Source organism: Lygodium microphyllum, chromosome 22 (genome assembly GCF_053477565.2).
Source record: "Lygodium microphyllum isolate KBCC chromosome 22, Lygodium_microphyllum_v1.1.10, whole genome shotgun sequence".
NCBI lineage: Eukaryota > Viridiplantae > Streptophyta > Polypodiopsida > Schizaeales > Lygodiaceae > Lygodium > Lygodium microphyllum.
Genome location: NC_141156.1, coordinates 87,143,858 through 87,170,939, shown reverse-complemented (window position 1 = coordinate 87,170,939; position 27,082 = coordinate 87,143,858). Strand labels below are relative to the sequence as shown.

General features: G+C 41.5%; 1 protein-coding gene across 4 annotated transcripts; it reads left to right on the top strand.

The window, feature by feature from the left end:
- On the top strand, positions 1 to 27,082 carry LOC148017382 (zinc knuckle (CCHC-type) family protein). 4 transcript variants are annotated; one of them, XM_087663414.1, is made up of 8 exons: positions 262 to 1,568; positions 1,651 to 1,899; positions 2,929 to 2,991; positions 24,942 to 25,088; positions 25,209 to 25,304; positions 25,576 to 25,774; positions 25,850 to 25,967; positions 26,092 to 27,082. In XM_087663414.1, the coding sequence occupies exons 2-8, from the start codon at positions 1,895 to 1,897 to the stop codon at positions 26,571 to 26,573; spliced, it is 1,110 nt and encodes a 369-aa protein (XP_087519540.1). In that variant the 5' UTR covers positions 262 to 1,568; positions 1,651 to 1,894; the 3' UTR covers positions 26,574 to 27,082. The 4 variants fall into 4 exon arrangements, with proteins under 4 accessions (XP_087519539.1, XP_087519542.1, XP_087519540.1 ...); XM_087663415.1 differs by having other exon boundaries at positions 263 to 1,568; positions 24,949 to 25,088; XM_087663413.1 differs by lacking the exons at positions 262 to 1,568; positions 1,651 to 1,899 and adding an exon at positions 1 to 251 and having other exon boundaries at positions 24,949 to 25,088.

Here is a 27,082-nt window from a genome sequence, read left to right as displayed (position 1 = left end):
TTAACCACAAAAGGAAAACAGAGCTTCCGCTTTGCACAGCTGATGAAGGACGTTCGCGGTCGACGATGATGAAGAAGGAGCCCGGAAGAAAAGAGGTAGAGTACAAGCACAAGTCAGGCACTGCGTGGAGCCACTCATATCTTAATCAGAAGCCATGGCATCCTCTGTCGTACCCCAATCAGCGCCGCAAATGGATAGCCGAGCAGACGCACTCAGAGCGAGAACGCAGAGCAGAGGAGGTCGCCCGAGAGGTACAATTCCTTACTGTAATTTCTAGCTTCCTCCGTTTGTCTAGATTCCCCTTCCTGATTACAGGGTTGCGAGATGCAGACGGACTACAGTCAGTGTCTGTATCCTGCTTGTCTTAAATGTTATGATTACCCTTGCCACAAAGAAGCAGCAGATTAGCAGAGTATCCAGCACGAAATAATCCAATTTCAGGACCAAACAAAACTTTCTACTATTAAATTAAACAAGAGATAATGTAAGTCATAGAAAAGTCCAGAAATGTAAATCCATGCGCCTCGTCAATGGAGGTTCAAGACATTACATGTGCAATGTGTTCACTTCCCAACAGTCTTGTGGAACCGATTGGTAAACCACATCCATGTATGAGCATAGAAATCCCTTACAAAGGAGGATAAACTGTTGTACTGTACTGTTTACTTCCGCACTCTCTTGTGGAGCCCATTGGTAAACCACATAGAGTGTGGGGCTGATTGGTAAACCGCATTTGTGTACGAGCATAGAAGTCCCTTGCCAAGGAGGATAAAATGTTGTATTGTACTGTTCACTTCCCCACACTCAGTCTTTGTCTGTCATCTCATTTGTCTGAGACACTTTAGGTGGAGGTCCACACCTGCATTTGTCATGGCAGCCTGTTTCCTTTTGATCAGGGGCATGCATTTATGCCACGGGGAGTATTGGGCAGCTTCATTTTGATCAGACAGCAATTTTAGACCGGTCCAACCTGCGTGCTGGCCACCGGTCAGCCAGCATGAGGTTGGCCAGTCCAGCTGTTGACGATCTATTTATAGCTGCTCGTCCTCATTGTCTTGTTCACTCACTTTTCAGCCAGCCTTTTGCATCATTTTGTCTTCTGTCTAGTGTCCACACTGATGCTTTGAATTGCATGTTTGGGCTGACTATTGTAGCCTTGTATCATTCAGTTTTCATATCAGTTTGTTCCTTTAGTTCTTTGGATTCCTTTTGTCTCCTTCTTCTTTCTCTCACGCCATGTTCGCTTTCCTTTCTGCTGTGCACTTTCACATGGTGTCATTTGCCTTGGCGGGAGCAAGAGTTTTTCGAAGAGGGGCCACAATCAAGCTGTGTTTTTACTAGGCGACCAACTTCAGCAGCTGTTCACAACCTGAGGACTGCTGCAGATCTCTGTTTTCATCAGGGCAGCTTATTTTTCACCTGTCAAGAGCAGGTTAGGCCTGTATTAAGCCTGCATTTTCTGTCCCAGATATCAGCCACCGTGCGTTTTGCAGATTTCAACCCTCAACCTCCAGCTCTAGATACTCCTCGAGTGATCTGCTGCACATCAAAGTTGTGTCATACAGCAGGTAGGCAGGCCCCACACAGACTGATGTCATTAGTTTGCAGGCCATTTTCATCAGCAACAGCCCTTTTCTTTGTGTTTTGCAGGCTATCTCGAAGGACATAGATGGTGCACCATTATGATTGATAGGGTTGTGTGAATTGGGACTGTTAGGACTGTTGAAGTGACAACCGAGGCCTAGAAGACTAGCATTCAGATAGATCTCTGTGACCGATGACTGGGAGGATCGTCACTAAGATCGAGGCATAGATCGTGGTGTTGATCGACCATGATTGGGTTCCCTCTCGATCACCTTGATATTTTTCTCTCCAAGTCACCCAACCACATGCCATGAGGTGTGACACTTGGAAGGTTGTGTGATGTGTTGTGACATTTGTCTCCTCTCCATAGCTTGCTTTTTAAAATTTGGACTAAGAACTGTTAAGAATAGAAACAATCAAGTTTAGTAAGCACTGTGAGAACACAAATCTTACTATTTTTAGAGTATCATCCTTACTTTTTAGGATTGGCATTTTTAGGCGAATTCAAGGCTCCTAAAACTTAAGAATCCCCTAAAATTTAGGGACCCCCTAATAAAGGTATCTTGTGAAAGCTCTCTTTGAGTACATTACAAAAACAGTATTGGAGTCCATATATAAGTTTTCGATGTAAACACATCTTTATCTTAAGCTTTTAGCCTACAGATGCACATTGAACAAACATTTCATATTCATGCCATTTTGTTCATTGTAATTGTCTATTTTGGCAAGTCTATTAATCCTTTCAATGTGCAAATTTAACCTTGATATGCTTGAGTTTTGGTCATAGGCACTTGATTGGATCATATAGATGGAACCTTGCACTATCTTTCTTGTAACCCACTACATGGCTCCACCATAACTTGTGACCACTCATTATTGGCCAGCTCTAGTACACTTTTCTAAATACCTAGTAATCACAAAGGACACAAATTTAAGAAATAATTGATTTTGCAAATATCTTAAAAAAGATACAAGTTCTTTTTTTTGTTGTATTGTGATAGTGAATAGAGTATTTGTGACTTAATGTTTATTCCTCTCTACTCTTGGTACCTCTCTCTCTTTTGGAATTTATTAACTGCAAGCATGAGGAAGTGTGAGCATGATTGATTGAAAAGTCGAAATCTAGTAGTTGGATAGTGTGCTAAAGGGAGAATATCTCATGCAAAGTATCACAAGGACCATAACAATATTAGTCTATAACAATGTAGTTATTTATAATGTTGATGCGAAATATTAACATTTCTACAACAGTTTTTGGAAAGTAGTCTATTGATTTTAATTGTGAATATGATTTGCTTGTTTGACTTGTCTGGCTTGATTTTATTGTTTGTGCTTGCCTTGCAGTTTGCTCAGGAGCAGGAGTTTTTTCAGACAAGTGCTATGCTGTCAAAGAAAGAAAGAGAGAAGGTAATTCTCAAATTATTGTGCTGACATTGTAAAACCTTTCAATGCATTGATAACAATTCAGGCATTCAGATTCTCATTTGCTTTGCAATTTGGAATTGATCTATAAGCTCTTAGACATTATGAGCCAAAACTAGGGATGCATTGATATATGAGTATTTCAAAATTCTATAGAAAGCTCCTCAAATAATTACTTGGGTTTGAAAGGAAGGTTTTTTGAATTGGAAGAAAGCAAGCAAGGAACAGCATGCATGAACTTGTAAGAAAACTTGGTTAGTGAAAAGTTTTCTGGAATATATTTGTCTTTATGTATGTTGCTTTCTTTCTGCAATGGGAAGTTGTGATAAAGGTGCCAAACCAACTATTCAAACAAGCAGATATTGTAAAGTCGTAGGTTTACAGCACAAAGCTTGTGTTGTTTATGCTATCATTTGATATTTTTTGAAGTTGGCCAGAATAGATGGAGTGATAAGGTGCAAACAAGGTTTTAGAGACAATGATCAATCAAGGTCTCTACATTGAAATATGCAATGTAGACAATACTCAGGCTAGGCTTCATTTGCAAGGTTGAAGAAGGTACTAAATGTCGGTTTGAAACTTGAAGCTGGGGTTTTATATCTAATGCTGAAAAGAAATGTAGATTACGTGTATAGATATGCAATTAACATTGTAAGATGTTGTATGCATGAGGATATATACAGAATACAAACTTTGGAGACTCTCAGATGGCATGCTGTCATAGACACTCTTCACAAACTCATGGTTTGACAAGGTTTCATAATAAACCATGTCCATAGCATTGCTTTTGAAGTAATAAATAGCAACTGAGTGTTGGCATGATTGGGGTTGTTGCTGAAGAAAATTAAGGGGCAGTTTTTAACACACGAGGAGTTAAGAAATAAACATTAAAGAATTTAAACATAAGCACATAAAGTAAAGAGCAATGAACCACAAAAGGTTACATCTCGAAAGCTGGCAGCATAGGTTCTTTTATAGAAGAGAGACATCCCCTTTCAAGTGTAGCCGTTATACATGCCATGTCACAAAGTAATACCAAGTGTCTCCTCAAAAAGTGTATCCATTTTACAAATATTGCATAAAAGGTTGTTCCCACTAAAAGGAAACTTATATTAGCAATTGTTCACACATAAGAATTGCTTTCTCTAGATCTACTCTAAAGTTCTAGATAAATAATGCAGTCACAACTAGAGCTACATGGCTTTTTTCCAAAGCAAAGGTCTGCCATGTGTTGAGAGAAGTCTGTAGGAGGCAATCCATCTAAATGACCTTCAAATTAAATCTCAAACAAGGTCCTCCTGGACAGTTGATGCTTTGAGTGTGCTACAGCGGGACTAAGAAAATTGTTTGAACATGCTTTTCCAGAGGTTCCTTGAAACAACTATGTACTGATTTGCAGTGAGGCACCCTGCGGTAAATTGACCTGTGTGAACCTCAGAGCAGCCACATGACCTGCAGAGCCGCAAAAATGTGACCTGCAGAAGACCTCTATGACCAGAGAAATAACCTGCGTGACCTGCAGCAGACCTGTGTGACCTGCACAACTTGCAGCAGACCTGTATAACCTGCAGCAGACTTGTGCGACCAGAGACTAACTGTGAGAGAGAGGGAGAGAGAGAGCTTTCCAGTTTTCAGACATTATGCTTGAGCTTGATGTGTAAGAAGAGGAAACAGTAACATGCACTGAAGTACAACCAGCTGTTAAATGCAGGAAGCATGCTGCAGATGAACCCAGGACCTCATTGAAGCCCAAGGGACCCACAAAGATCTCTTCCATGCCCATGAAAGGCAGAGGAGGAGCAAAGCACTTTCTTCGTGTCCACATGAGTATCCAAACTCTCCTCCTTATCACACTCTAGGAGATTATGATGATTATGTTCAATATATTCACCAAGGAAGGTATTGGCAAATTCTAGCAAGTGTTCCCAATCTAGATCCTTGGAATCATCAAATTGGGTAGCAATCTACACATAGCCATGCACATGAGGGTCTAAAGTGATACGACCCTTAATTGATGAAAAACTGGGATGATCTTTTGGGCAAGTTGCCTCTTTTCTTTTATAGACAATTGGTGTATGTGCTGCCATGGAGATCCATGGTGGATTTTCAACGTTTACTTAAATAGGAATGTCCAGTATGGGTTGAGGTTGAAAACTGCTCAACAATCTATTGGCCTCTGTTAAAGGATGCAATGTGAGTTATTGGCCCTGTTTTGGTGCTCCAAGTATTAGGGCAACAAATAGAAATCACATGTGCATGCTATGGGATATTGCACGGAAAAGGCCCAATTGGTTGCATTTGAATTGTGTTGGTATGCATCTGATGTGGTTTAGACTCAACTGGGACAACTTTGCTGGTCAGTGTTTTTCCTATGGCAAAGCTTGGCCACTTCATGGTTGGATTACCTAGAAAAAAAGGATATAAGGACTGACATTGATACCAATATTGGCATGATGGTTTATACACTGGCCATTGATGAAAAGCTTGCCCAAAGAGATTTGGCTAAGAGCAAGCAAGTTGTGCTAGTTTCAGTTCTTGAGGAATCAAGATGGATTAACGTTCAAAATAAAAAAGGCAAGAAGGTTGATGTTGAGTAGCTAGCCGGTCCATTGGCAAACTCCCAGGACTCCTTCTATATGTATGTGTGTCGAAAAGATAAGTTTTCACCTATGCCAAATACATCTACTATGGCTACTTTTGATTTTAAGCACGTCTTGTATTTAATAAGCAGGGTAAGGTGGTTACTTGTTTGGATCACCAATACCCGTGCTCAACTTCTTAAAATGAGGATAAGCCCTCTTCATCCAAGTCTTGAGCATCATGGGCAAAATGCTTTTGTAGTGTTGGCTGATTTTTTGGATGATGGGGTGCTTGAGATGACAGCAAAAAGAACTTTGATCGAGGTAGCATTAGTCTTAAAATTGATTTTCTTTTTGTTAGTATATGAAAATCGCCACTTGGAACGTTCGTGGAGTTTGCTTTTGTAGCAAACATGACCTATGGCATGTCTTGCATGAAAAATAAATGGAAGATATGTCATGTGCTATTGAGTATAAGAATCATGGGGAAGTAAATAGAATTGTTGAATGCCATGGATTTAGATTGTTTTACATTAGGGTTATGCATTACTTTGGTGTCCTCATGGTTGTTCATGAAAGATTTCAAGCGGTTCTCATAAAAAATGATGTATTTGGCGGTCTTTTAGTGCTTGCAGTAATGATAGCCAATGGTGAATTACTAAACTCATCACTAACAAAAAACTGCCTTAAAGCACCACTACATGTGCTCAATCGATCCAATATAATGAAATTAAATGTAAACTAAGTTAGAATATTTCAAAAGCATTTTGTTTAACTTCTTGCTAAGCTCATGACATAAGAATTGATGATTCAACACAAACGATACCATAAAATTTACATTGTTGATAATAGGCTCTATCTATGGGAGCTTTCCAATATCTTTTAGCAAGTTGTTTAGATAGTGACCATGTAACAACAAATTGCAATACGAGGATAGACATTTTGTAAAATAAAACCTATTGCCATATTTGTGGGCTCACCATCAACAACAAACCTCACAACAAGTTCTTTGCTAATAAACTCCATTGCATTTTCCCACTCAGTAGCATGCATTTTTGTTGACTTTCTTGTCCTAAAGCATCATGAGATGAAATGAAGTACATTTCACCTTGAGAGTAAGTGACTACCCCATGGATAGATTTCCTTTGTGAGTCACTCCATCCATGTCCAACGAGTAATACACCATTTTTTTGCCATACATGCTTGGTTTTCTTAGTTGCTTGCTCCACCACTTGCCTTTCTCTTTCAAGCAATGTTGTATGCACCTTAAGGTCTATGATGGAGGAGTATAAGTTGGGCCATACTCCTTGATCTTTTTGCACATTGCTTTAAAATATTTTGACCTAACAACATTAAACGCAATGTGATTATGAAAAAAGAAGCGTGCAAAAATATCATCATCTTTCTCATTTTTTTGTGGATCCCAAACAGCCTCAAGAGTGTGTTACTGCTTGGGAGGACCATTCAATGCTTGCCCAATAGATGTTCCTGTTACAAAAATATTTGGAATAGCTGATGCGTGACCAATTGAAGCACTAGATGGTGCATGTGATACTTGAGAATTTGATGCCATTGCAAATGTAGCAAGGTTGATTGTTGGCACAGGGTGGTGCTCTCCTTGTTGAAGACGATGTTGTAGTCTCGTATCTTTCTTTGTAAGCTCTCTTCTCTTCTCTCGAGTCATGCTGGGGAAATATTGCACCTCATGGCTTCAATGTGCAAGAGGTGAGCTCGAATTTTGCTTCTCCCACTTATGTGACAATAGAATACAATTTATACGTCTATGCATGAGATCCTCCACCGCTCCTTGGACACTCAACATGTACATCATTCCAAGACCATCTGGATATCAATTCTCCTACTTCTTTAGTGGTGATGACAGTCTTGGTGAGACTGGTTACCGTGCCGTGTCCTTACGATGTTGATGCCATGAATAATGAGATGATTGAGAGAGAGAGAGAGAGAGAGAGAGAGAGTACAATTTGTAATCTTGCAACCTTATACTTGTACCTTTTTGAGAGAGTGCAAGAGAGATGTTGCATAGTGCAGACAATCGTGTCTAATGGAGACTCTAGACTTGAGATGGGCATGAAAACGGGCATGGGCTGGTTGGTAGTTGTGAATAGAGCAGTGAATAGTGAAAGGGAGGGTGGTGATTGGTTGTTGAACAGGGAACAATGAAGGCATTGTGGTGTAGCAATTTACAAGTGTGGTATTTATAATAGTTAATACATTATACTCGCAAACTTCAAAGGGAGCTTATAGGTTGGCCGTTTGCAAGTTGGTGATGAGTCATTTCCATTCGGACATGTGGCAAGGTGGACGTGTTACCGGCCCTCCGGCAATTCGGGTGAGTTACTTATGCATGTTGGTGTCTGCTAGATTCCAGTGCATCTAGAAGGATCGGAATACTCACAGGTTTTTCTTTTAGCTTCTTACTTAGTTTGGAGTTCTTGAAGAAATATTTGTCTTCCTCATTACTCACAAATGAAAGCTTGTTTTGAAGAGTTTCTTCTTGATGAGCATCTCTCGATCCAACAGAAAATACAAAATCAGTTGGCAAGATGGTTTCTTCATTAATTAAGTGTGTTTTGGGGTTTTTAAAGTCAGGCATCTGCATTTGCTGCACTTTGATACCCTTCTGCCTCATACATGTCTAACCCCCATCCCCACCCCCACCCCCACCCCCACCCCCACCTGCCCCACTCCACCCCATACCCCACACACCCACAAAAAATAAGAAAAGCATACACGTGGGGGCCTACCCCACCCCCACCTCCGGGTACTGCCCCCACTTCCATCCAACACCCTCACCCTTGGCCTCTTCCACCCAACTGGGAGTGACAAGCCTCAACCCCCAATGCTAGGGGTTTCGGAAATGGGGAAATGAAAATGTGTTTCAAAGTTGCGAAATGGACTTCCGAAATAGAAAAATGAAAAAAATAGAAATAGAAATAAACAAATAAATACAAATATGAATATAAATGTAAAGAAAATGTGTGCGTGCGTGTGTATGAGGGTGTGTGCATACTTGTAGTACACTATACAAGTTACTAGTTTAACCTTTACATAATTAGATGCTTACATTGCCAAATATACACATTATACTCTATTTAGTATCTACTAGGTGCTAGCAAGAGTACGACCTTCATATTTTCGCAAGTCTTTATGTGACTCCATGCATCCTCTCATTGCAGATGGCTTTAATGAATAGAAACAAGCATGCAAACATGTAATAAAACTAGGATATGAAGGCTAGAAATGAAAGCTGAAAACTAAAACACATTGCAGTTAGCAAAAAATGAAAACATGGATAGGTAAAGTTCAAGCTCCCCCCCGGCCGCCGAGTTCCCCACGTTGAGCTAACATAAGCATTACATACCAGCCTTTGCTTCGCAATCTACACATCTTGGAGTTGTCGCCTACTGTCCTCTACCCTTTTGGTGGTTCCGCATCAGCTTGGCAACTCGATTTTCTGCGTTTGCTGCTGCTAACAGCTCGGCGATTGCCCACACATTTGTGTTTGGCCCTTCTAGCTACTGCCTTGCACTCTACTGACCTCATACTACTGTGTTTCATCATCCTTGTTGCTGCCCAGACTGTCTACATCCTCCAGGTATTTGTGTTTGCTGATTTTCTCTCTCCTCATTGCCTGTCTGCATCAGATCCAGCTTCCATAGCTGTGTTTGCTGGTGTTCGACTCACGGAGGTTGCCTTTGCTGCGTTTCGGGATCCATTAGGAGTACGACACACTCTTGCTCAGCACTTTGCCTTGGTCCTCGAGACACGAGAGTTTGAGGTATAATTTTCATGGTGCATGAGCAATCTATATTTAGTATTCAGTCATTCATGTAGATTTCACTGTGTTCATTGTCTCTGAGTTACTCTAACCCTAATTGCATTCCTTTGAGTTTATGGTTTTTTGTACGCTTTGATTTATGTTTTTGTGTCAGGGTATTTCTTCATATCCCCCCCTTACTTTTTTTTCCTTCCTCTCCCTCCCCCCCAAAAGGGAAAAGGGAGGGGAGATAATAGAACATTTTTTCTTGAATCTTAAAGAAAATGGTTATCCCATTTTGACGTTGTGGTTTCAAGGGGTTCAAAATGCCGTTTTGGGAAACTATGCTGACAGTAGTCGAGTGGCCCTTCCCATGATGCTTGTAGTATCTATGCCCCATCAAGAGCCTGTACTTTTCAACAACATGCTTAGGTCCTACCATAAGAATTCTATAGTGGCCCCTAGATGTACATGAGAGTTGCAGGTCATGGGGATTTCCACTTCTTTTGGAGTTAGGAATCTTCATGATCTATAAGTCCAGGAGTGGAAGGGTACATCTACTAGCACCTCTTGATGGCCAAAGCACTTCTTCCTTTAGACTTGCCACTTTTGCAGTTGGACATTGCCCACGTGGAGGAAGTCTTGAGAGATTAGGTGTCTGAGCATGTATCGCAAGGCTTGGAGAGCCAAGGTTAGAGTTATTTTTGGATTACTGATCAAGGTGCTAAAGGGCATGAGCGGAAGTACTCAGGTAGTGTGTGTGTGTCAAAGGAGGTGTATTCAGCAGCAGAGAGTGTGCTGAGAGAGTGGAGATTTGAGATGGGTGTGTACCAGTGTGGTACACACAAAGAATAAAAGAATGTATTTATACTTAGGGTATGGTACACTTACACCCGCAAGGGTGTGTTCACATGTGCAAGTAAATATATACAAGGGAATATCGAAAGGGCCTTTACACCCAACAACCTTCCACTTAAAGGTCCTAAGCGCTTCATAGAGCTGGCTACCTTATCTTCTTTTGGGCAAGCTGTTTTGCTAAGCTTAAGGTATGGTGGTAATGGACACAAGAGCACAACTGAGAGGGGTAGAAGTTGAGCAGGAGTTAGCGAGTCAAAGAGTGTGGCAGCTTAAGAATGAGTGAGCAAAGTGAAAGTACAAGTCAATTATGTACCAACAAATGTGTTGGTATACAAAGAATAAAATGTATTTATACTTAGGGCATGTGCGTGAACTATACACGGGGTTTACCGGGCCTTTATCCCAACAACCTCCCACTTAAAGGTCCGATGTGAACTTCTAGCTAACCAACTCCCACTAGTCGAATGCAATGCTTGTGCTGAGTTTCGCTTAGACTTTTAGTGAGAACATCTACAGGGTTATCTTGTGTTTTAATCTTGGTCAATGTGATTTGACCATCTTCTAGAATGTGTATGATGAAGTGATATCGCACATCTATATGCTTTGTGCATGAATGATACATGGCATTCTTAGCCAGATACACAACACTCTAGCTATCACATCCCAAAACTGCAGTACCCATAGACATGCGGAGATCATTTGCAAGTTTGCTCAACCATATAGCTTCCTTAGAAGCTTTAGTAGCTGATATGTATTCAGCTTCAGTGGTACTTAGTGCAACAATGTTTTGTAACCTGGAACACTAAGAAATAGCCCCACCAGTAACTAAAAAGACATACCTGCTGGTGGACCTACGAGTGTTCAAGTCACCTGCCATGTCTACATTACAATAACCTTGCAAACTAAGTGCAAATACTTTTTCTTTATGTACCCTTAAGGTATCGAAGAATACACTTGACAGCCTCCCAATGTGCTTTGCCAGGATTTGACATAAATCTACTAACAACTCCCACTACATGAGCAATGTCTGGATGAGTAGCTACCATAGCATACATAAGAGAGCCACAAGCTGATGCATAAGGAACTCCCTTCATAGCATTTGCTTCCACGTCATCTTTTGGGCTGTTGGCTTTGCTAAGCTTGAGATAAGGAGGTAAGGGTACCCCAAAAGGCTTAGCTTCAGCCATATTAAATCTGTCCAGTACCTTTCCAATGTACTTTTCTTGAGATAAAAACAGCAATTTCTGCATTCTATCTCTACGAATCCTCATGCCTAAAATATGCTCTGCATTCCCCAAATCTTTCATGGAAAAAGATGATTTCAGCTGATTTTTGAGAGCATCCAAGCTAGTCTTTCTTTTCCCAGCTAGCAACATATCATCCACATACAAAATAAGTATGATGGGGCTGTCATCTGTATCCTTTTTCATGTACAAGCAATGATTTGCATGGCTGTGTGTAAACTCATGAGATAGAAAAAAAGTGTCAAACTTTTTGTACCACTATCGTGGTGCTTGCTTTAGTCCATAGAGGCTGTGTTTTAGCTTACACACCATCTGCTCTTTTCCAGGAACTACAAAGCCCTCGGGCTGTTTCATGTAGATTTCCTCATCAATGTCACCATGCAAGAAAGCTGTTTTTACATCCATTTGATACATCTCTAAGTCCAATACAGTAGTAAGAGCAAAAGGCACACGTAGAGTAGTCATTTTTACAACAAGTGAGAAGACCTCTTGGAAATCAATCCCTTCCTTCTGTGCATATTCTTTGGCAACCAGTCTTGCCTTGTACTTGGGTTTCCCATCAACTGTCTTTACTTTGTACACCCATTTGTTTGGAAGTGGCTTCCTTCCTTTGGGCAATGACACAAGATCCCAAGTATCATTTGCATATAGAGATTTAATCTCTTCCTGCATAGCTAGCTCCCACTTACTGTTGAACTCATATGATTTGGCCTCTGTGTATGTAAGAGGTTCACCCTCATCTGTAAGCATCACATAATGCAAGGAGGGGTCAAACCTATGTCGTTGCTTTCTTATGTGTTTAGACTTGCGTACCTAATGACCAACATTTTCAGGAATTGGGTCTACATTTGGAGGGATATTATTTTTAGCATTTATTGGCTGCTGTAAACCATTTTTAGCATGCTGTTCATGCTGTACAACACCTTCATTTTCATTTTCAGCACTTGCATTTTCATACACGCAAGCCTATCCTGCTATCCATGACCTCCTTGTGCTTCTATTTGTTGTCCATCATCATCTGGCTCAAAAATAACCGGTTGATCATCAATTTCAACCTGTGGTACAGCACCGTGAGGCTCATTTTCTGAAGTAATAGGTGGCTGCAAACTCTGAAACTTCACCTTTTTCAGATCTTCATTAGAGGCTAAAGTGCCTTTTAGTAATTTTGCCTCATTAAACACAACATTACGGCTGCAAATAATTTTCTTGGACTAAGGTAACCACACTTTGTAGCCAAATTCACCCTCATCACCATAGCCCGTGAAAATGCCTTTGGTGGATTTTGGGTCAAGTTTGTTCCTCAGCTCATCCCTAACATAGCCACCACACCGGCAAAAATGCAAAATTTTATCAAATTCTGTGTGAATCCCCAAAATTTTAATTCCAAAACTGCATAAATGTCAACCAATCTGACCGAGCTGAGCAAAACTTTGCCAATATATGAAAAGCTCCAAATTTCTGGGATCCAATGTGAGGAAATTTTGCTCAAAGGGGCAAAATCTTGACTAATTTGGTAAAATCCCCAAATTAATTTGGGTCATGGCTCACAATGTCTGCAATTTTTGACATGAAAGTCACTGACAGGCATAAACGATGTCAAAGCTGGGAAAAGCCCCAGATTTTTGGCTTGAATCTTCACAAATCTAAGATCTGTGCCTCCGACGTGTGAACTCCCGCCAAGGAGAAGGAATTCAAGAAAGGATTTGAAAGAAAATAAAGGTTACGATTTACAAAATGATTGGGGGGGCCCGTTGACCCTGCCTTGTCACGTTTGGCGCTTGCCCGCCACTGCCGCTTGCTGCTTGTCGCTCGTCACGTGTTGCTCGCTACTCGCAGAGGTTGCTTGCCTGTCGCTTGCTTGTAGAGGTCGATTGCCTGTCGCCCGCTATCAGTCGACACTTGCTGGTCCACGTTCCTGTTGACCTGTCTGCATGTTTGCTATCAATCGATGCTTGTTGGTCCACGACACGAATGCTTAGTCACCCGCCTGCTGGTTGTGTTCGACTGGTAAGACACTGGGAAGTGTGCATAGAACCTTAAGCTCTGATACGAGTTGTTGAAACAAGAGCATAGCTGAGAGGGATAGAAGTCGAGCAGGAGTCGGCGAGTGAGAGAGTGTGGTAGTTGAAGAATGAGTGAGCAGAGTGAAAGTACGAGTTGATTAGAGTGTACCAACAAATGTGTTGGTACACAAAGAATAAAATGTATTTATACTTGGGGCATGTAAAGGGTGCATTCACATGTACAATGTGTGTGTACTATACACGGTGTTTACCGGGCCTTTATCCCAACAAGTGGCTTAGCATTTGCCATAGAAAAACGATCAAGTACTCTGCTGATGTACTTTTCTTGTGAGAGAAATAAAAGCTATTGCTCTCTATCTCTTGTCACACGTATGCCCAAAATGTGTTTAGCTGCACCCAAGTCCTTCATGGAAAAGGCTGAATGCAACTGTCTTTTAGTGTATTAACTTGGCTTTTATGCTTACCAACAATAAGCATATCATCCACATTAAGCACAAGTATTATAAGGCTTCCATCATCAGCCTTCTTTATATATAAGCAATGATCTACATTGCTTCTTTTAAATCCATGTGAGAGCATGAAGGCATAAAATTTTTTATACCACTGTCTAGGAGCTTGTTTTAAACCATACAAGCTTCTCTTGAGCCTACACATCAAATGCTCCTTTCCTGGCATAACAAAGCCCTCTAGCTGTTTCACGTACAACTCTTCTTCTAAATCACCATGAAGGAATGCAGTTCTAACATCCATCTGATCAAGTTCAAGATCCATAGATGCTACAATAGCAAACAATACTTGAAGAGTGGTCATTTTGACAATAGGTGAAAATACTTCCTGAAAGTCAATCCCCTCTTTTTGTGTATAACCCTTAGCCACAAGCGTGGCTTTGTATTTGGGTTTGCCATCCACACACTTGATTTTATAGATCCATTTGTTAGGAATAGCTTTCCTATCTTTGGGCAATGGACCATCCATACACTTGATTTTATAGACCCATTTGTTAGGAATAGCTTTCCTATCTTTGGGCAATGGAACCAAATCCCAAGTATTATTTTGATACATTTCATTTCTTCTTGCATAGCTAGCTTTCACTTTTTCTTTAACTCACATGATAATGCCTCTTTATATGTAAGAGGCTCACCCTCATTTGTGAGTAAAATGCAGTCCAAAGAGGGATCAAACCTTTGTATAGGTTTCCTGACATGTGTAGACCTTCTCACTCAATGATCTGTGTTATCAGACAATGGATCTACATCCAAAGGAATGTCAATGCATCCAAAGGAATGTCAATGACCTCATTATTTGGCTGCTGAACTGCATTTTCCGGTTGCTGTAATTCATTTTCAGCATGCTGATTTTGTTGCCCAAGCTGATTTTCAGCATCCCTTTGCTGCCCATTGTCATCTGGCTCAATAATAATACGTTGATTATCAAAACCAGCATCAAATGGAGCTGAATTTTCAGTGGTTGATGGCAATCCAAGTGGTTGATCATGCTGAAATTTTACTTTCTTTTTGTCTAAATCACTAGATGTGGCATTTTTCAGTAGCTTTGACTCATTAAATACCACATCTCGGCTACGTAGTACCTTTTTCATGCTTGGAACCCAAACTCTATAACCCATTTCACATTCATCTCCATAATACATAAAGATGCCTTTGTGGGATTTCATATCAAGTTTGGTTCTGCTATTAGCAGGTACATGTACATAGCAATCGTAGCCAAAGACTTGTAACTGGTCATATGTAGTAGGTTTGCTAGACCAAACCTCTTCAGGGATGCCACTTTCAAGTGCATGATGTGGAGATTAGTTGCAAATATGTACTGTGGTTTTAAGTGCCTCTCCCTAAAACAATTGTGGGAGATTAGCTGTGGATAGCATGCACCAAATGTACTCACATAAAGTGCGATTCATTCGCTCAGCCACACCATTAGATGATGGATTATAAGGAGATGTAAGCTCCCATTAATCCCATTGACATCACAAAACTTATTGAATTCTTTAGATACATACTCTCTTCCATTGTCTGCTCTTATGCATTCTAATTTTAAACCCTTTTGAGTACTAACAAATGCATAAAACTTTTTAAAGGCATCCAATGCCTTACTTTTTTGCTTAAACAAGTAAATCCATAGCTTTCTAGAACGGTCATCAATAAAAGGCACAAAATAACGGAAACCACTATGAGTTTTTATTGGCATGGTACATACATAAGAATGGACTAAATCCAAAATACATGCCTTTCTACAGACTTCATGAGAGTATGAACTCTTTACATGTGTTCCCAAAAAACAGTTATCACAAAAGTCAAGCATTGATTTTTTCACGTCAACTCTTTTAAGTGGGGAAAGTGCTTGTAAACCCTTTGACTCATGTGTCCAAGACGCTTGTGCCTTAACTCCATGTGTGATTGCTCTTTTGCAACTGCAACAAACTTTCTAGGAGTGCCTTGCAGTGGAAATAATATAGAGTTCCCTTTTTACCGTCTATAGTGACTAGCATGGATCCTTTCTGTATCTTCCACATTCCACTACCAAAGGTAGTGAAGTAACCTCTGCTGTCTAGTTGCCCAGTAGAAAGCAAGCTTTTCTTAATGCCAGGTACATACCTAACATCATGAAGAGTCAATTCTTGACCATTTTCAAGAGCTAGGTGTGTGGTGCCCATTCCTTCAATATCATATGCATGGTTATTTGAAATTGAGGAATTTCAGGGAGATTCAAGATGCTAGGCAGCCAATATTAGATTTGGGGCTGAATTTGTCTTTCAAGTAGTAGGGTGAAGGCCAATCCCCAGGGGCGAATTGTTTTGGAGTATTGTTGGTTAGATTTGACAGCAATAGGCACTTGGATTAGCGGAGGAGATCGGAGGATCTTAGTTGTACTCATTCCATTTGCAATACAAGAAAAGGAAATGCTGCAAGGATGCCAGTTTTGGGGCCAATAAGGTGTCCAATGTCCAGGATTAAAGCGGTAAAGTGTGCATTTTCAGTCTAGGTGAATTTTATGCTTGTTCTAATTAGTGCTTAATTAGGTTATTTACCACCCTATCGAGGAGGAAGGTTGGTTTCACTATGATAGCGTTGACTAGGACTTCTTTGAGGGTGCCATGGCACAACTAGGCTTTCCTCAACAATGGATTAGCAGAGTCTTTGTACTATACAAGTTGGTCACTGGTAGAGTGGTCATTGGGGGGTGGAGAGGGGCAGAGTTTGAGTTGGAGTAGTTTGTTCGTTAGGGCTAACCTCTCACTCGTTACCTCTTTCTACTCTTTTCGGAGGCGATATTCTACTTCTTTACTTGACAGTGAGTGGCCTACAAGGCTTCAAGCTACTTGTGGTGGTTGAGATAGGGCTAGTGGGCTTGGAGTATGTAGATGATATAGTCCTATATGTTGAGATAATATAATGATACTAGAGAGAGTGAGATTGACACTAGTGTTTTTCACAGCTATAGATGCGAAAATCAATTGGCGGAAGTTGATTGGTTTTCCTACAAACCTAAATTCTAGCATTGGGCGGGGTCTTCTCTTGGTGTTTTAGATAGGCGAGTAGTGATCAGACAGTCATGCACTTGGGTTTCTAGGTGGTACTTGACATCATAACAACCCAACAATTCATCTTGGTGCTTGGCTCCATTAGTCCGAAGATGACCTATTGGAGCATGGTCTAACTCTCCTTGGCAAGTAGGGTCTTAGTGGTCAACTAGGTAGTGTTGTCAACAGCTTGGTACATTGCTTCTTGCTGGTGTTTCTTCTTGGTGCGTATGGTTCAACTACTCTGCTTGGTGCTAAATATCCTTTGGATTGGATCGGATGGGTCCAGTGATTCCTTTGTTATGGTGGCTTGGGAGACTATCGTTTGTTGTCACTTTAAGGAGAGCTTGGAAATCATTGATCGGAGATCCAAAGTACTAGAGTCAAACCCTACTAGGCAAGCTAGGGATTTGAGGGCTTACCCTAGGTGGATAGACATGGAAAGTCCTCTTCTAGGAGGGCTTTTGAGATTGCAGGCCTTGGGTAGGTGGAGAGTGCAAATTGTCCTTGAGATGGACCTTCACTACAACAATGACCCGCTACCTAGATCATCCTTCCTCAACAATTTGCTACGGGTCTAACAATGTCTACATAAGGCCCTAGGGTAGCAGCTCCCAACATGTTAGATAGCCTGTTGTTTGGAATCCATAGATTCGAGATCGTGACAGATTGCAACAAAGGAGAGCACCTCACATCCAATGGGCTGGTTGGAAGGCGGGTCCTCCGTGCTCTGTTAGCATTTGGAGGGATGCCTACAAGATCGTAGGTAGATTGGGAGGTCTTATAGTAGGCTGTAGGATTCTAGAGGGATAAAGGCAAGGAGGGAGATTGATGTAGCGATCCCTCCATAGAGAGCCAATGCTAGCTAGAGAGGTGTGGGCACTCAGTTCTTGCTCGTGGGCATGTCCCTATAGGTGGTAGGTAGACTTTGCTGGGAATAAAGGGCCATCGTGCCTTTTATATGTGCACGGGTGTGAACACACCCTTAGCACATTGTACTTTCATACATATATCTATCTAAAACCTAAAGTGGTACTCTTGTCATTGTACCGAAAAACGCGTTCACTCTACTCTCTGCTCACTCGCACTCTCTCTGTCTCTCACTGTGTGTAATGACTGTCTGCCTCGATCTCCATGCCTAATCGATTCCTTCAAATTGGTATCAGAGCGTAAGGTGTTGCAGACGGTTGTCAGGCTGAGGCAGAAGACCAGCGTGGTGACGAGAGCTCAAAGGCGAGCAGGAGAGTCACAGGTGTAAGCTGCAGGCAGTGACAGTCGACTGCAGTAGGCGACTGCAGCAGGCGTGGACCAAGTGTGTGACGGGCTGTAGCGCTGACGAATGAGGAGGCTGCTGCTGCGTGACCAGTCGAGCTGTGTGACAGGCGACAGGGAACAACGACCAGGCAAGAGGGCACGCGGGCACCAAACAGCCACGCCAGCGGCGAGGTGTCACGGGACGGCGGTCACGGGATGGCGAACAGGTGCCGTTTCCAGTGGGCGTCACATTGCATGGCAGACGGGTTCGTTGACCCGTCAGATTTTTTTCTTTTCCAAAATTCAACCTTTTTTTTCTGATAATTGCTTCACTAAAAATGACAGGGTTTCGCGCGTGTAAGCATAAGACTTCAGATCTGTGCAAAATCGGCTCAGAAATTTGGGGCTTTTCTCGAATCTGGGGATCTCAACATAGAATTGGACAATTTGACTTAGAAATTGCAAAGTCGGTGCACATTTGCCCGGGAATTTTGGGGCTTTTCACATTTTTAGTGAAATTCTTTCAATTTCACTGAAATTAGTGCACGCAGGACTTGGAAAATTTGGGGATTTGTCCAAATTTCAAGATGCAAAGTGATATTTGTCTCAGAAATTGCAAGAATTTGTGACATTTTGTCTCCGACATTTGGGGCTTTTCATGTACATGCACAAATTGGGCTGAAATTTACCCAATTTCTTGACATTGAGGCACATTGGACCCCGTGCAATTTGGGCAAAATTTGTGCAGCATTTGGTCATTTTATGTACATGCAAGTTGAATTCCGCGCAATTTGGATATCAACACTTTGTAAAATTTGGGGTTTTTGCTGAAATTGCTTTATTTTGGCAAAATTAGACGGTCCTATGCATGATAGAGGAAATGCAGATGTGTGTGTGACAATTTTGAGCACAAAATTTTGGGGCTTTTGACCGTTTGTATCAAATTTTATGCCCGTGGGTACACGTACAACAGAAATTGCAGCTGAAATTTTGGGATTTCTCATGTAATGTGATGCACATTGATGAGGAATTTAAGGCTACTTTCTTGCTTTGCACTCTACTAGAGAGTTGGGATACATTTAGGATTGCTATGAGCAATTCTAATGTGATCCTTTTGTATGCTGATGTAGAGAGTGCTCTACTTATGGAAGAGATGAATCGGCAGAACAATGCATCCAGTAAGTCTTCCAATGCTTTGCATACTGGGGGCAGGTCACAGCAAAAGGACAAATATGATGGCAAGGGACGCAGTAAATCACGTGGCAAAGATGTTGAATGCCATCATTGTGGCAAGAAGGATCACTTTAAACGTGACTGCTACAAATGAAAGAAAGAGAACGGAAAAGGCAAGAAGACAGATAATTGCAAGGAAGAGAAAAAGGACAGTCAGCCTAAGAAGAGCAGTGTAAAATTTGAAGAGGTGAATGTAGTCAGATTTGTTCCTGGTGCAATTAATGTGGCTGAGTATGTCATGTTGACAAACTGTGGTGAACCGTCTTGCTTCAAGGAAGCAATGGACAGATAGGACAGGAAGAAATGGTATAAAGCCATGCTGTCAGAGATGGAATCTCTTGAAAAAAATGGCACTTGGGACTTGGTGCAGTTGCCTAAAGGGCAGAAAACCCTTCCATGCAAATGGGTTTACAAAATGAAGGTTACTTCTGGTTCCTCACCAAAGTATAAAGCAAGATTGGTTGCAAAAGGGTACAAGCAGGAGCATGGAATTGACTTTGATGAGATTTTCTCTCTTGTAGTCAAGATGACTACATTGAGAATCATTTTGGGCTTGGTTGCAGTTGAGGATATGGAGCTCATATAGATGGACGTAAAGACTGCGTTTTTACATGGTGATCTGCATGAAGACATATATATGCAGCAGCCTGAAGGGTTTGTTGAACAAGGGAAAGAAAAAATGATATGTAAACTCAAAAGGAGTTTGTATGGGCTGAAACAAGCACAAAGAGAATGGTATCATAAGTTTGATACATTCATGCAGTCCCAAGGCTTTCATAGAAGTCCAGTGGATCACTGCTTGTACACCAAGAAGGCAGTGGATGACAGCTTGATTATCTTGGTTTTGTATATTGATGACATGCTGATTGCTGGCAGGAATACTCATGCCTTGGATTCATTGAAGCAAAGTCTTTATAGCAGCTTTGACATGAAGGATCTTGGTGATGCAAATCACATTCTTGGCATGCGAATACTCAGAGATAGTTCTAAAGGTTTACTCTTATCTATCTCAGCAAGAGTATACCTCCAAAGTTTTGCAGCGTTTCAATATGGAGGGGGGGAAAACAATTGGGCTTCCATTGCCTCCATATGTGAAACTCAGCGCAGAGGACAGCTCTACATTTGATGATGAGAAGGCTGAAATGGCCAAGATACCATATGCTTCAGTTGTTGGCAGTTTGATGTATGCTATGGTTGCTACACGTCCTGACATGGCTTTTGCAATGGAAGTGGTTACCAGATACATGGCAACCCTTGGCAAGAAGCATTGGAATGCAGTGAAAGGTATTATGAGATACCTCAAAGGCACAAAGGAGTTGTGTATCTGCTTTGGAAAGCAGAAGGTATCTATTGTTGGCTTTACGGATGCAGACTATGCTGGTCATGTGGACTGCAGGAAGTCCACTTCTGGGTATGTGTTTATTTTCACAGGAGGAGCGGTCTCTTGGATCTCCAGGCTACAAAAGTGTGTTGCATTGTCTACTACAGAGACAGAGTATGTAGCTGTCATTGAGGCATGCAAGGAGGCTTTATGACTTTCATGTCTGGTGGGAGAGCTTGGCATCACAGAGTTACCTGTTCTCCATCATGATAGTCAGAGTGCTATCATGTTAGCACGAAATCCTGTCTTTTATGCAAAGACAAAGCACATACAGGTGAAGTATCACTTCATTAGAGATGTACTTGACAATAAGAGCATTGAGCTTGTCAAAGTGCATACAGATGATAATCCTGCAGACCTTCTCATGAAGGGTCTTCCAGCAGAGCGGTTTGCTCATTGCCGACAGATGATGGGAGTTGGATAGATATATTTATTTCAACTTTGTACATACTTAGACTGAGCTGATTCTTTTCTCCTCTCAAGGCACATTGCCTTTAGGTGGGAGGTTGTTGGGAATAAAGGGCCATCATGCCTTTTATATGTGTACGGGTGTGAACACACCCTTAGCACATTGTACTTTCATACATATATCTATCTAAAACCTAAAGTGGTACTCTTGTCATTGTACCGAAAAACGTGTTCACTCTCTACTCTGCTCACTCGCACTCTCTTTGTATCTGTCACTGCACGTAATGACTGTCTGCCTCGATCTCCATGCCTAATTGATTCCTTCAGACTCAATGTTGCCTCCTAGGCACTATATTCTTGGCATAGGAGAATGGCCAACTAGCTATCAATAGAGGACAGAAGGGTGCGGCTCTCCTTGCCATCCCTTGGAGGAGTATTTGCATCATCGGCCTTCAGGCCTAAAAGGAAGACTTGGAGTGTGGACCTATATGTACGCTACTTTGATATCCAAGAGTGGCGCCTTTGGATTTGGGAGAGCTAGTCTCTAGACGAGCTAGAGTGGGATCCAAGAGAGTGGCTTTGGTTAGCCACAACAATTGCTAGTAGTCATAGTGCTTTTTGGCCTGTATAGCTAGGTGGGTAGACATGTTCAATGTAGGAGGATGTAACCAGCCTTCCTTCCGTGGATGGGTGGTAAATCCTTGATTACAACTTAATTACAGGAGCAAATAATTAGTGCAAATCTGAAAATACAAATTTACCTATTGATCTTGGACAACGCACATCCGACTGGTCCCAAAATTGGTGCCCCTTTTGGTATTTCTTTAGCTTTATCGAAGCAGAAGTTGATTTACAATGGGATTCTTCCAATCCCTTTTGGTATTCCAACTCCCCTTGCTGTGATCAATCACCAACAAGTCTTTAATCCGATTTGCCCCTTGATTCGGGCAATGAATTGGCCTTCACCCGCTTTGATGGAGATGGAAAATGCCCCAAATTCAATTATTTGTTGGTCCCTCCAGTTGAATAGGCTAAAAACAGCTTTAGCCCTGTTGAATCCAAATCTTGGAGCTTCTAATTACTGGCACGCTTCTCGAGGCTGTTGCTAAACTCTAATTTCTGTTGTAGATTAGGGTTTTGAGCAGAGAAAAATGAAATTTCTCAGCCTGCAAGGGTCCAAATGCTGAGATCTTCAGAGCAAAGCTGTGAAATGGCTGGGAGATGGGGGGAAAGCTGTAGAGAGAGAAAATTTAGAGTTTTGTTGCGAAGAATGATTGAAAATCAGTCAAATGCAGTTGTGCCCTGCCACAATAGCTTGTAGATGCAAAGAACTAAAGAAAATCAGTCATTTACTGCTGCTGCGCTGCCTCAACAGGTTGTAGATGCTGTCTCCTGCTGTTGATTGGTCTTCTCCTGCCCTTGACAGCCTCAGAAGGTCCTCCAATGGCTGCAAATCTCCTCCCTCTCTTTTGCAAGCTGAATTTATAAAAATGCCTCTCTCCAGCCTTTAAAGACGTTTTTCAGCCTTGCATGGGCATTTTTGACTAGTCATAACCTTTCCAAATGGTTTTTCCAGCATTTTCCATAATTAAATATTAATTTTCAGCCTTTAAATATTGAAAATTAATCTAATAATTATTTCAGTGCCCTGAAAAATAAGATGACTGGCCAATAATTAAATTGGCTAGTCAACTTCCATTCCCGAGTGTCTCTGCTCCGTCTTTGACCATCAGATTGACATTAGGTACCATTAAACGTCACTTTTTTCTAGTGTCACCAACTAACACTTATGGCCAAATGGATAACCTAGGCCAACAACTGGCACCAAATACCACCAAGTACATGTGCGGCATAACTTATAACAACTTTTGCCTTTGACATCTCGTGATTTTTTCGGGTCCCAGGCTCGTAAATTTACCTTAACCCCAGTTGCACCCCATATGTGCAACATTTACTTGATCATGTGATTAAAAATTAATCCATATGTTAAGTGAGGTTTCAAAAATACATGTCCTCATGACAGAGGATATGGATTGTGTGCCCTCACGTAGAAGATATTGGGTAGAGCATAGCATCGTGGATGCTTTTCATTGGGCCTTTTGGCAATGCCTATGGGATAGTTGGAAGCCAATGAAAGTTACCTATTTCATTTGGCTTCAAACACACATAGGAGCTTGGCTGTTGGGAGTTGGCTAGCTAAATGCAGCAAGATAGAGTTTGCAAGCATTGCCCATAGTAGTGCTTGGAGACCCCTAAGCATTGTCTTTGGTCATGTGAGGTAGCCAAGTGAGTGTGGAGAGGAGTTTACTATCTTCTCCATTGAGTTGCACCTAGCACGGGGTGTATATCGTAGGGGGCCTTTCGTTGGCAGTCAGTCAATCAAGGCCACCACCTACTATACGAGGCAGAGATGTGTGATACAATCTTCATCTTTGAAGTAGGCTCTTGCATTGCAGTCGGGCTTGGATGCTTTGCCTAGCCATCAAGTATTGGAGTCCACATCATCATGCTCAAAGGTTTGGGAGATCATTGGGAGACTCATGGGATGTCATATTTGGAAGGCATGTTGCCAGATGATTTTTGGTGGTGGGAGGCTCTCAATATATGCACCTTATCAGAGCTTTGGACATCCATCATCCACTCACTCCGTGGCCTTTGGGACTAGCTGTAGGGGAAGTCCTAGGCTTGTCAGGAGCTCCAACGGCAGTTCATCCTCACTTGGGGTCGCCACAACTTTTTTTCACGATGCAGGCAGGAGGCCCTAGGTGGCTGGCGATACATTCCACCTCCATGGTTTCTTTCCCCCTTACCACCTAGACTGCCTTGAGAGGCTTATGATTTTGAGATAGCTCTAGCTAGATTGTTGAGCATGCGTTGTGGAGACTAGTGTTCCATAGCAACAACACAGACCATCCTAGTGTTTGGACAAGATTTCCAAAAGATCTAGAGTCCAAGTATGCTATTCACATAAGATTCGGCAAATTATCACCTTAACTCTTCCTATATGACTCTTCATCCACCTTAACCTTTATGATTGTTTACACTTGGTGGCCAATGCTGTGGGCATCCATTGTGAATGATCAAGGATATAATGGATTCCACAAATGATTCTCTCAGCCCTTTTTAATAAGACTCAAACTGTTTTTAATCTTTAGGTTTGTCCACACCTAGTGGCCAATCCTGTGGGTACCCATTGTGAATGTCCAAGGATGTAATAGAGATGTCTCACACACTATTTAAAGAAGATACCTAGTGTTAATATGACAAACAGAGCTCACTGGACTCATAAAGTGTAATATAATCAGATATATCACAATAATGTGATTTGCAACTTTCAACTTCAAACTAATACAAGAGGTTTCTTAAGCAATGCCTCAGCTTTATTAAGAGGAGATGTTGAATAGTGTTGACAAAGGAGAAACCCAAATGACTAGGCAAGGGTAAACAATAAGTTTTGTGTCCACTTAAAAAGTTTGGAGGCTTATTTTTAATCATAGTACTGAATGACAATGTCATGAACTGTGTTTTATAATGTGATTTCCATACATTCTCGATAATTTGGTTTTCATGCAGCAAGGATGAAGTCACAGAAGTGTCGTAATCATATACTTTGATTGATGTGTAATATGTTGGCTTGATAGCATGCAGGTTGAGGCAATGCAGGCAGTAAGCTTCATGTATATCAGGCCACCAGGTTACAATGCAGAAAGCGCACGAGCAGCAGAGATTACAGATGAAAAGAGACATGCTGGTAATGATGTGGAGTTAAACTTTGATAATCTTGACAGGTACTTTCTCATCATTATTTTCATTGGGTGAAGTTAAGAAATTTATAGAACATGCATTAGCTGTCCCAGATTTTTGTTTCCTTATTAAGATCATAAGAAAGCTGCTAGTGTGTTCTTTAGTAAGGCTGATGAAAAGAGGAAGGCACGTGTTAAAGATTTGTACGGTCGGACTGTGCCGACCGAAGAGGAGTTCCCAGTTCTTAAGAATGCTCCAAGGTAAGGTCCAATATTTGAGGGTTTACTAATAAATTTTTTTCTTGGTTTGTATTAGGCAAGACATGAGAGCATCGAGGCCTTTGTTTTAAGGTCCTTAGATAATTTGTGCATATATTTAGCAGGGCAACATCTAAGCAAATAGTGATCAATTATCAATATCAAAGTGAAAATGGCCAGTGTTTTTGTCTCTAATCTGAAATTTATGGTACATTCGACTTTTCAACTTGTAAGTGTTGTTACGATAACAGTGTCCATTTTGCCCCATTTACAGGCTTGAGAGTGGCGCATCTGCAAGGGTCAAGCCATTTGCTATAGAGATTAGGAATGTGAAATGTGCGCGATGTGGGGCCTTTGGTCATCAGAGTGGCGACAGAGAGTGTCCAATGAAGGACAGTATCACTCCAAGTGAGGAGGCTCGACAGAGACGTGATGATCCTCTGACTATCATGACTGCAGTTGTTTCGGATGAGGTGCTTCTCTTTCTTCTTTTTCTACAACTTGACATTTTGCAAGTCCCAGTAAACTGACCTATTTTGTTACTTCAGCCATTGAAATGGGAATTAAAGCAACGGCCTGGAGGGTTGAGTCCACCACGTGGTGGTTTTAAGGTGGATGACCCAAATCAGCAGATTATACCAGAGGATATTTATGATGAATATGGTGGTATGTAGTGTAATTTTGCAAGTTGTAAGTGGGTCCTCAGTTAGAAGTTATTGAGAACATGCAGCAAAAGTACCAGGCTGTCCACGTCAGTTTTTCATGTTGTGTTAAATGACTGATCATGCAGGATTTCTTGCTGGTGGAACGGATGTTGGGGACCTTTTGGCATCGTTGAAACAAAAGAAACACAAAGATAAAGAGCGAAGGAAGAGAAGAAACAAGTCAGCCTATGAGAGTGATAGTGACAGTGACCATGGTCACAAACATCGAGTGAAAAAAGGCAAGCACAATGACAGCGATAGTGATGGTGACGGTGGCCCTGATTGCAAAAAGAAAGTGAAAAAGGGCAAGTACAATGACGGTGATAGTGAGGGGAATCATGGCCATCACCATAAAACAAGAAGAGAGAAGCACAAAGGAAGCGAACATGTCAAAAAACTGAAAGGCAAGCAAGCATCTGCCAGTGACAGTGACAGTGACAGTGAACACCTGCACAAAACAAAGAAACAAAGATGGAGAACAGAATCTGTTAAGTTGGGAAGGAAGCACAGCAGGTCAAAGAAGAAAAAGGCCGACTATACAGATTCATCATCTGAATCTGATACTTGATTGGATGCAGGACTGTCCCAGGACCAGGAAAGAAAAGAACACCTTAGCTACAAAGTGAATCTTACATAATAGGGGGTCAGGCTTCATTCCAAATGCTGCTTCGAATGGCTCCTTGAATGTCTGAATATGTTCAACAGTCTCTCTGACCTGGTGAATGCCATGAAGGGTAGATGTTTGGGCTTAGTCATAAAAAGGGCTCTCCAGGAATTCCTACAATGCAATGTGCTTGTGGACATCTTGTGAATGTGCGAGCAAAGGATAGAACAAAGCCATTGCAAGTGTAGTAGCTTATGTACATGGATGGTCGGGTGGAAAGTCTCTTAACTTCCTATGGGGTGGCTCTGTAGTGCTAGCTACCATTTTCAAATGAAATGTCTTCCTGAAAAGACAGTTACGTAAGAAATTTATTGCTCGTTGGTCATGTTTCAAGTTATGGCCACCTGAGGTGAACCATGAGATCTCTCTCTCTCTCTCTCTCACACACACACACACACACACACACACACACA